At 40.3% G+C, this 10,554-nt stretch overlaps 1 protein-coding gene across 1 annotated transcript; it reads left to right on the forward strand.

Moving 5' to 3' along the window:
* The first annotated feature begins 4,808 nt into the window (after positions 1-4,808).
* LOC108703456 (transmembrane 4 L6 family member 5) lies at positions 4,809-8,493 on the forward strand. Its single transcript, XM_018239585.2, has 4 exons — positions 4,809-5,168; positions 6,647-6,712; positions 7,272-7,435; positions 8,298-8,493. Exons 1-4 carry the CDS (start codon positions 4,971-4,973, stop codon positions 8,488-8,490), a joined length of 621 nt encoding a protein of 206 aa, XP_018095074.1. The 5' UTR covers positions 4,809-4,970; the 3' UTR covers positions 8,491-8,493.
* The last annotated feature ends 2,061 nt before the right edge of the window (positions 8,494-10,554 follow it).

Below are 10,554 nucleotides of genomic sequence, written 5' to 3' on the forward strand. Positions count from 1 at the left end.
CCCAAGGCAATTATGGGGCCTCCTGTTACTGTTAAGAAAAAAAGGGGAGGTGTGTATATCCACTCTGAAAGTATAAGTTGACACAAAAGTGCAAAGTTCAATGTAGTATGGTCTCACTACAAAAGCCAAAGACCAAGGGTATTGCCAAAAATGAGTAAAGTAATGAGACTTGCTAACAATAACACCAGTAGCAGGAGTATATGTTACAATTAAAACATGTTTATTAGGACAGGCACAGCCTAACTCGTTTCATGCCAAATAGACAATTACTCATCCTACTGTTAGCGAGGTCCTCCCCTACCAATGGGGGTGCAATTATTATCCCAGTGGTCACCTGGGCCCCTTGTGGGAGGAACTCTGCCAACCAGTAGAATTGAGCCCTGATTTAAAAAAACAAAACATAGTCTATTCCATGGACACACATCCATTATGTCCCAAACCCTGTCCATAAACCCTCAAAAATCAATCCTTCCCATCTCTTAGGGCCCCTGACTGTAATACCGCCCTGGTGACACACCTGCAGATGCCCTAAAATTTGCACCATGCCACTTGCAAGACTTCTGGGCAGAGTGAACAACAGGAGGGCTACAGCTTAGGCTGCAATGGATATGGTATATGGATAACCACCTGTTTTAAAGGGGACGTAAAGTCTAAAATAGAATAAGGCTAGAAATGCTGTATTTTGTATACTAAACATAAACATGAACTTACTGCACCACAAGTCTAATCAAACAAATGATTTATGCTTTCAAAGTTGGCCACAGGGGGTCACCATCTTGTAACTTTGTTATACATCTTTGCAAGACCAAGACTATGCACATGCTCAGTGTGGTCTGGGCTGCTTAGGGATCGTCATAAATGATCAAAACAGCACAAGTCAAATAATATCTGCCAGAAGCCGATACAACAAGACTGATTAATAATCACAATATACAGACTGCACTGGCTCCTGCGTTGTCATGTAATCTAATGTGGATTTTATAGTTTTTGTATTGTTTAATACAAACTTTCTCCAACTCTGCAGAACCAGTCGCTGCAGCAAAATAATCCTCCAAATAGAATCCCAGTTTATCTGTTTAAATCTGGCTCCATGAGCTTTGTCCCTGCAGCTGGAGTTGGAAACAGTAAAGGGGATGTAAAGGCAAAAATAAAATCCAATACAAATCTCTACACAGTCGCCGACTGCTCTACAGGGAAACAAACAAAGCTGCTTGAGTTCTGCATGGCTGGGAAGTAAGGCGGGGGCTCCCCCTGCTGTTCATAAGTATGATTGTTTCCCTGCAGAGCAGTTAGGGACCGTCTGACAATTCCTATCCACATCAGTAAATGAAGGGAGAATTTCACTGCATACAGTCAGGTTTCTTATAAAAACGGTGCACAAGTAATTCTATTGATTGTCGGGTGGTCCCTCACTCCAAAGACATCAAGGCTCTATCAGACAGAGTCAGTGGCACCGTCCAAGCCACTCAATATCCAAGGTAAAAGCAAAGTTCACTCTGGAGAGCCAAATTAGATTCAGTGTACTTTATTCAGACACAACATGTTTCGGACAGACATGTCCTTCATCAGGTGCTAATTCTTATAACAACGATGCACATTTTCTAATTAAAGTATATTGGAGATAGGTTTCTTTTTCATTAAAGAAAATAAAAATGGGGTTTTATTTTTTTGCCTTTACATGTTTCTCATAATAAAATCAGGATCAGGGCAAGTGTATCACCAGGCAACTGAAGGGATAATTACCCATTACCTTGGGCACATTTACAGTTAGAGCACTGCTGCCTGGAGAAACCTGGAAAATGTAACCACGACAATCAGAGATAATAAAGATTTGCAGAGCATCCAAAACCGCATATTTCATAAAAGTCAGAATTTCAAATCCCAGTAAATTTATTATTGCAAAGGGAGGAAATTAGCGACGGCAGTATCCCTTTAAATCCCAGAAATAAAATACAAAGATGGGACTTGACGTGAGAAAAGATGCGTGAAATTAGGTGACTCAGACATCTCCCTCGCCCATATAAATGACAAGACAGGCGGCGTTATGTAGTGACTCAAACCCCATTTATTTGCAACGGGGGGTTAGAAACCTGTCACACTGACATTGCCATGGCGCACACATTGAATTATTCTAACTGTCCCTACAGCTCAGACTGGGTTTATATAACAATACACTGCCACCTACAGGCTACAATTGTAACTGAAATTAGGGATACAGGTATAGGATCCATTTTCCGGGAACCCATTATCCAGAAAGCTCTGATTTACTACCAGTCTACCATAGACTCCATTTTATCCAAATAATCCAAATTTTTAACAATGAATTCCCTTTTCTCTGTAATAATAAAACAGTAGCTTGTACTTGATCCCAACTAAAATATAATTAATCCTTATTGGAAGCAAAATCAGCCTATTGGATTTATTTAATATTTACATGATTTTCTAGTAGACTTAGGGTATGAAGATCCAAATTACAGAAAAGATCTGGTCCCGAGCATTCTGGATAACACATCCCATACCTGTACTAAAAAAATGCACTGAATGCGTCAACCTAATGGCTATTGAAAGCAACCGGTCTGTTTCTACTCCCTGCATTGCTGGTCCTGACCACATGAATCATTCAACAACATAGCAACAGCCATCTTGGCTTCAGCCGGGACTCTAATTCCCACAATGACTTGCATTTTCTGTGATTAAGAGAGCTGTATAGAAGTTTGAGATATTGTGGAAATTGGAGTTTTGACTGGAGGGACGATTACTTTTGCATTATATCAGTGGTAAGAGTAGTCAGGACCAGCAGTGCAGTGAATAACCAGTGACAGACATATTGAGTGGAGTTTCCCTTTAGAAGGGAAAAAAAGGGTCCAAAAGGCCTAAGGAAAATTTCCAGGTTAAGTAAGGCAAGGCTGTAGATTCTAAACGAGTCTGACTTGAAGAATACTAAGACAGTTGGGTTTCTTAAAGGATGAGTAAAACCTTTAAAATAAGTGAATTTAAAATTGATTATTTTGCTATTCTAAGAAACTTTGCAATGTACATTCATTATTTATTTTTTTTAATTCCAAGATATTAAAGGATATATGTACTGTTAATATGAATGAATTTTGTTACAACAGCGCCACCTGCTGGTCAGTTTCCCACCAGTCTGACCAGCAAGTAGTCAAGGAAGTTGTCAGGAGAAAGAAAGAGGCTGATGTTCTTCTGCTTAGGAAAGAAATAGAAACCTTTCTCACATCTTTCCTAAGCAGAAGAACATCAGATCAGCCTCTTTCTCCTGACAACTTCCTTGACTACTTGGTGGTCAGACTGGTGGGAAACTGACCAGCAGGTGGCGCTGTTGTAACAAAATTCATTCATATTAACAGCACATGTATCCCTTAATATCTTGGAATCAAAATAAATAAATAATGAATGTACATTGTAGAAGTGCATAGAATAGCCCCTCATCAATTTTACATTCACTTATTCAAAAGGTTTAATTATCTTTTAATGATCACCCTTTGATTTATTCTGTATCCCTCTCCTCCAACTGTTTCCCAAACATGATCCTAATCGTGGGACATCGGCGTAACTACACACACAGCGTTGGGCTCTGCCACAAAAAGATCTGCTTCAGATATGGTGACATCATTTTTGGGGTGACTTCCCAGAGCCCCATAGAGCAGCTGTGCTTGGTAAGAAGTCTGGTGGATAGCAAGAATAATAGTGATACTTTGCACCTTAAACTAGAACCTCCTTTTTTCCTAATCTCAAGGGATGTCCTTGTGTCCTCTGAAATAAATAAAGGAACATAGAATTTATTGTAAGATCTTTATTTATATTTATACGTAGTGATCATATCTCCCCTTAAGCACCTCACCCCAACTTGGCCACCAATCTTTCCTTTTATAGCTGAGACTTTCCATTCCCTTTATCAGCTTATTCGTTCTTCTTTGTACTTATTATCCACAAGTACCCTCAGCTCCTTGTCCATAAATATCTTACCTTTAAGGTTTTAAATATGTTGTATATTTTATAACGTAGGACGTTGGACATTACTTACCTTCTTGCCCTTCTTTCTGCATGTGTGCAGCCCTCTATCTTCTCACTCATCTTGTGTGTCCCACCTGTTGAGATGTGCATTGTTGTTTCCTTATATTGGGGCAATGTATAGATGCCTCGGCTCAGAGTGGGCAAAGTCTTCCGCAGAGAGATTTCTTGATAAGGCATTCCCTCCGAGGGCTGGGCAACCCATGCTTCTACTTCTCTCTTACATAATAATCCATAAGTACATTTCTATATGTTTCTCCTAATTCTGAGGTCCACTTGTCCCCTCTGCTCAAGCACCTTTTCTTTCTACCTCATTTCTTTAACAAATCTTTCACTGATTTGCAGTTTATATAGATGAGAGAATCAATCAAAACCTAGGCAAATGGAAACCTTTTGCATCTGTATTTTGCACCATTACCCTCTGCTATTAGTCTTGCTTGTATAATAAGCAGGGTGGTGGTATCCTTTGGGTGCAGAGCTTGAACCTCAGATGATGCTCGTGCAAGAAAGCCCTGTACATTTAATCTGGCACAATAAGCAGAGGCAAAAAGCACCCCCTGCATGGATCCTTAGGGGAGCACGTTTGCATCTATTAGGCAGTACTTGTGTCTGTTATAGAGAGAAATAAGGCCATATAAGGCTTTCACATATTTAGATATCTAGGCTACATACATACCTGTGCATTTGTTTACTAAGATGACGAGTTCAAACTTCACCCTGTCCCTGGTTGTGACTCATAACTCAGTAAGAAAGAAGCTGTGACCAGGTGAAATCTCAGCTGTTTCCTCGTCGTCTTATCTGCACTCTTCTTGCCAGCGGCACTCTCATTCTGCATTCTCTTCTGGCAGTTATTCCTACACTCAGTTCCTGGAAAACACTTTGGCTTCCTTCTTGCTTCCCATTCTGATTCTCTTCAATCTCATTCTTTCCAAGGCTTTTTAATGGCCTGCCTCCCCAGGTGCGTTCGGGACTGTTCCAAGTTTATTGGGGTGTCCCTGTACCCCTTCTGTGCCATCAGCATCATCTGTAATATCCTATTGTTCTTCCCGGGATGGAGCGTGGAAGCCATCAATAACCCAAATGTGAGAATGACCCCAGAAGTTCTTTATCTTGGGGGTTTCATGGGCAGTGGAGTTATGGTAAGTGACAACAGATCTCTGTTCTTCTTTAGTGGTATCTGGCCTTCTCTCGTGGGCTACTGACTTCATTTTATCAGTAATGTAGTCTTTGCATGTACATGAAGTGTACCTCTGTCCTCATGCAGTCCTTACTCCAGCTTATACCTATGCCAGAGGGATAGAAAGCCCCATGTGAAGCTCTATCTACTTTGCCTTAGAAATGTGGGACATTAATGTACAGTATCTACAGTACCATGTACCTGTTGGAGAAGTTATTATAATGCTGCTGTCATCAGTTGTCGTGACATTGAGTAATAACTGAGCTGCACACTAGGGCTGGGAAAGTTGTTTTGTATTTTATTTAGTGTATCCCATTCAGCTTTACTTGAAAACCAACTAAAAACTTTCAACCTGCAACTGTCCACAGAGAACAGATGCAGTGCCAACATAAAAGGTCTACTGCTTCTCTTCAGTTGCAACTGAACGTACTTTTTCCTTGAGCAGTTGAGTGGAGAAACTAAGGGTCCCTTCCCAGATGATGACCACAATCATACCTGAATTTATGCTGCTCTCAGGTTCTGGAACAAACTATAACAATTTACAACATAAAATAGAAGAATCAACCAAACACCCCTCTGCAATGACACAAAATCCACAGTAGTAGTCATCCTATTGACCAAATGATGGGTTCAGGGTATGAACGTCACATTAAGAGGTTGATTTATCAAAATCCAGAATCATTTTCTCAATAATACTCCGTCCAAATCCGCACGGGTTTTTTCCCCTTATTTATTAATATATTTTTCTGAAAATGTCATCTGCGGGCATAAACTTGAAGAAATTGTGAAAAAATCGAATCGTACAAATTTTTTCTGATTTTCCACCAGAAATCTCAGATTTTTTCGGATTTTTGCTCAAAAAAACACAAAATCTTCAGATTATTGCACGAACCCCAGCGCAGATCAGGATATATTTGGGACTTCTCCCATTGACTTATATACAACCTCGGCAGGTCTGAGATGCCGGATTTTCAGATTCTGACTTTTTCCATCCTCGGGGTATAATAAATTCAGATTTTTTTGAGTTTTTGGCATTTGGACTTTCATAAATAACCCCCCTAACTGTTGCCAGTGACCATGCCTGCTGTATTGAACCTGGTGAGCAGTCTACAGTCAGATTTGGTATCTATAATCATCATTCCATGGGAACAGTGTTCTCACATTAAACGTTATCCAAGATGAGTTATTTTGCCTGCAGATTACTTGGGGCTCAAAAATTAGAATTTTCATCTCTTCTAGTGCTGAGAGCAATTGCACTCTCTTCACTAGCGATGCAACCCCCTCCAACGCTCGGAAAGGGAATTGCCGAGTATGAGGGGGGCAGCATCTGAAAAGCCTCCTCAGGCAGCAAAAACCCCAGAAACGCCCTTGACCCCAAAGATGGTTTTGACATTAGACTGTTATTGTTATTTTATACTGATGCTCTGTTTTTCCCCATAGGTCCTGATTGCTGCAATCTATAACCACTGCTTAGGAAAGCCCGGAAAATATAGCAGCCGTTCTAGGGTAAGGCAGTCAGTGTTTACATAATAGTGTATATAGGCCCCAATCTGGCTATAAATCTGCTTGAGCGAAGGTCATGTAATCAGTAATAAACCCACAACCTATGTACCAGTCTAGGTATTCATGTGACTTCATATCACTTTATACATTTTATGCATTCAACAGCCCTGCAGGGTCTGCACTGGAGCTTGGATATTCTCTTTTTTCTACCCAAAAGGATGTCTTTTGTCTTCCATAGCTGGCATCTGTACCCTTCTCTTCATAATCGATAAGTGCAATGTGGTTACAGTCTTGCCACTACTCAAGGAGGCATAGTATTGCCTTTAGTATTTGGGATCACGTTCATGCATACATATCTGGGCACCATTGTTGCATATGTTTAGCTGTACATTCAGCAGCTCAAACCGAGGCAGGCTGCCTTCTATGTAGGGAATGTCCTACAGGATCCTGAATGGTGAACCCTGTATGCATATGAATTGTATATTTTATCTGCCTCACATGCTCACACTGCCTCTTATCTATATGCTCACTTACAGTGTCCATCATTCCTTTCTTTCCTCAGATGTTCCTCTCTATCATAATCTCAGCCGTGGGAGTGTGTGGCGCACTCTATGGTCTTGTTGTCTCAGCGCTGGGTCTGGTCAATGGTCCTCGCTGTATGTACCTGTTTATAAACGGACGGGTTCAATGGACAATTCCTTTCAAATTGCCTCTGGAGTTTCTGAAGTAAGTGTTTTCTGCCCAGTGGGATTACAGATTCCCTGAGAGCTCATTTACAAATCAACCAATCAGATATTTATTTTGATGAATGTTCTTCTTTCGCGTTGGGCAGCGCAAAAACAAAAAATTTAACATTTGGGGTTTCCAGGCGACTGTAGTGGGTTGCTTGAACTTTTTCAGTTCAAGCCCAATTTGAATGTCTATTCTTTGGCCAGGACTGCCCTGGAAGGTCCAATGTTTGGTAAATACCTACCTAAGCTCATGAAATTATTACAGATATAGGATAATATTGGTGTATTGGTCACTTAGTCATAGCGTTAAGACAAAAAATACATATTCACCCAGAATCTTACACTTGAGATGGCCATAGAAATCCACATTTTAGCCTCGTTTCCATTAATCGTTCAAATTAAATAATAGTAGTAAAAAAACAAATCAGACGATGTTCTGGCCATGACAGCAATCGTATGAAAGTTATGTCTCACGAATCGACAGTGACAGTCACCCATTCATATCGTCAGATGGACAACACATGCAGATTTATTACTGTTATCTACACACGGACCAAAAATCGGACAAGCCTTCGATTTTGTGCAGGATAATCTTTGCGTCTACGGCCAGCGTAACTCACCCTAAAGTTGGGTTTTCCATGTATCTAGCAGAACAATTGCCATTTGTCCCTAGTTCTCACCCTAACTGGCCTTCACTCTGAGCCCATGTGCCACTGCTTCAAGAACCCTAGGTGGCCCAATACCATAGTTTGTTGACCACAGCTATAGACTATAAACAAACAATGCCAGAAATTCAATCTATGTGTTATAGTAGCCTTCCACTCATATTTACCTCTTTTTTCCCACTTTCTCCTCAGTTTCGAAAGGAGTTACCTCTTCAACAGAAACGGCTGGGATCGGTGTGTCGAACCAACTGGTGTGGTTGAATTTAATGTCATTTTCTTTTCTACAATCCTGGCTTCAAGCTGTATCCAGATTGTGCTCTGTGCTGTTCAGATGATAAATGGGCTTTTTGGCTGCCTCTTCAACCCACGCCTCACCAAATTCTAAGAATTCATGGTAAGTTGGTGGTTGTGTACAAAAATCTTTGGTATTAGTATTACATATTATTGGTTTTAAACCTAATCAAAGGCTAAAGCTGCCCATACAATTTTAAATTAAGGATGCGCCAAACCCAACATTTTTGAATTCTACCAAATACCAAATCGCCACAAAAGATTCATCCAAATACCCAATCAAATCCAAACCCTAATTTGACTACTGAAATCTTTAAAATGCTCATGTTCAATTGCCTGAGTTTCGATTTGTTAGATACATTTTGTGCCTTTTCAGAAGACATGTCAAAACAACTTTAGTACAGAAATAGTGGTCATTGTTTCGACTGAACTGGTTTGAAAGTTTAAACCCATGCAATAATGAGATAGATTCAGTTTGGGACACATATTCATTTACTATGTGCTGGGAAGGTTAAAAAGTGGGGGAAAGGTTGCATTTTCAATATTTTTGTGTTTTTTGCACCCTGCCCTGTACATAGATTGTCATGTTCAAAGACCTTCTTTTCCATGAGAAATCCATTGCTGCCTGTGTTTGGCACTGCTGTATTCATGATGATTGAGGCATGTAGGTGTCCCTCCTACCGCACCTAACTTGCACAACATTCATATTCAAAATTCAGGGAGCAGTGGCTCCAGAGCGAGATGCAGAGCACAACTGGATCACAGATGGAAGTTCTGTCTGAATAAGTACTAAAAGACCTTTAATACTCTTGCTCTTCATCCAAGGTCCAGGTAAATTATCCCTGACCAGTACTAGGATTCAAAATGTGCTCCACAGAGGGCCACAAACAGCCCTCCATCAGCTTACTAAATAGTGACTGTCTATGGCATCTTACTGGCACTTGCCAAAATCCACAGATTGCCCTTATTGTTTATCTCATCAGAGCTCAATAGAAAGCTTGGGAAAATCTAGAATTAAGAAATATGCTTCCCCTATCCAGTTGAATCTGGCCCTTTATCAGTCCATGCTCAGGTAATCTGATGGTACAGATAGTGGCTAGTATAGTCACAATGGATGATGTTCCTGACTTTCCCGGCTGGTATCTGTATATACATTCAGGTTATGCCGAATAATCTGTCTTCCGAAATCTCTCATGTTCATTAGTGATGGCCAAATTTATTCGCCAGGCATGGATTCGCGGGCAATTTCAGCATTTAGCCACCCGCGAATGTTTTCGTGAAACTGTGGTGAAAATTCACAGTGGAAAATTCGATGCAACATTCGATGTTTCGCGTTAAAATTGCACATAGAACTTGTTGCGCGTCAAAACTATTCTTACTCCAATTGACTTCAATGCATTTCGCAGAATTTTTCGGCGAATCGAAACGCGACAGATTCACCCATCACTAATGTTAATGTGTCATTGTTCGCTTGACTTGAACAGTCAATCTTGTCCTTTACACAACGATATCTCTGCATTTATGACCAAATCAACATGAGCATCCTTCATCATTCGCCAAATAAACTATCAAAACAATTTCCTGCAGATAATTTGTTTCTTAAATGTTTTATTTTTCCAGATCCGAACCCTGTTTTCTTTGGATTATTAATATGTGACCTGGACCCGGTGTTTGTGCATCTAGAAAAATAAGCTACTCCTAAACAGATAAATAGGGTGCCTCCGAAACACCATTTTACCAGTTGCGCCATTTTGGGTTCTTTGCAGGAAGCTATTCCCAACAAAGAGGATTATGGGAGTTCTGCCCTGTACAGATTTCTACTATTGAGAGAAGAGGCTTCTGGGAATCATGTCCTTTGCAGATTCTTACTACAAAGCCTTATCCAGGGGGACACGTTCTTTTGAGTTCTGTCCTGTGTGTGTTATGTTAAAAAACTGAATAAAATCTAAATATTTTATTTTTTACCTTATTCAAAAATTCTTTTTTTTTAACTATGCAGCTGTAGTTACAGAAATGTCAGCTTATCACAATGTACTTTTGGGTGCATCTTGGCAAACTATAGAGGAAGCAGACCCCGCAGTCGCAGGGGTACCCGCGGAACAAGGGGGCTCAGACTGAAGGCAATTAATATCCAAATGCAAATGCATGTTAAAATTAA

The sequence above is a fragment of the Xenopus laevis genome, chromosome 3S, assembly GCF_017654675.1.
Source record: "Xenopus laevis strain J_2021 chromosome 3S, Xenopus_laevis_v10.1, whole genome shotgun sequence".
In the NCBI taxonomy this organism is placed as follows: domain Eukaryota; kingdom Metazoa; phylum Chordata; class Amphibia; order Anura; family Pipidae; genus Xenopus; species Xenopus laevis.

Bases quoted from the DNA above. Each gene is read 5' to 3' on its own strand.
- LOC108703456 (XM_018239585.2), top strand. From the start codon at position 4,971: ATGGCCTGCCTCCCCAGGTGCGTTCGGGACTGTTCCAAGTTTATTGGG. The intron at 5,169-6,646 runs GTAAGTGACAAC...TTTTCCCCATAG, and splicing joins TCATGGGCAGTGGAGTTATG to GTCCTGATTGCTGCAATCTA. The intron at 7,436-8,297 runs GTAAGTGTTTTC...CTTTCTCCTCAG, and splicing joins TTGCCTCTGGAGTTTCTGAA to TTTCGAAAGGAGTTACCTCT.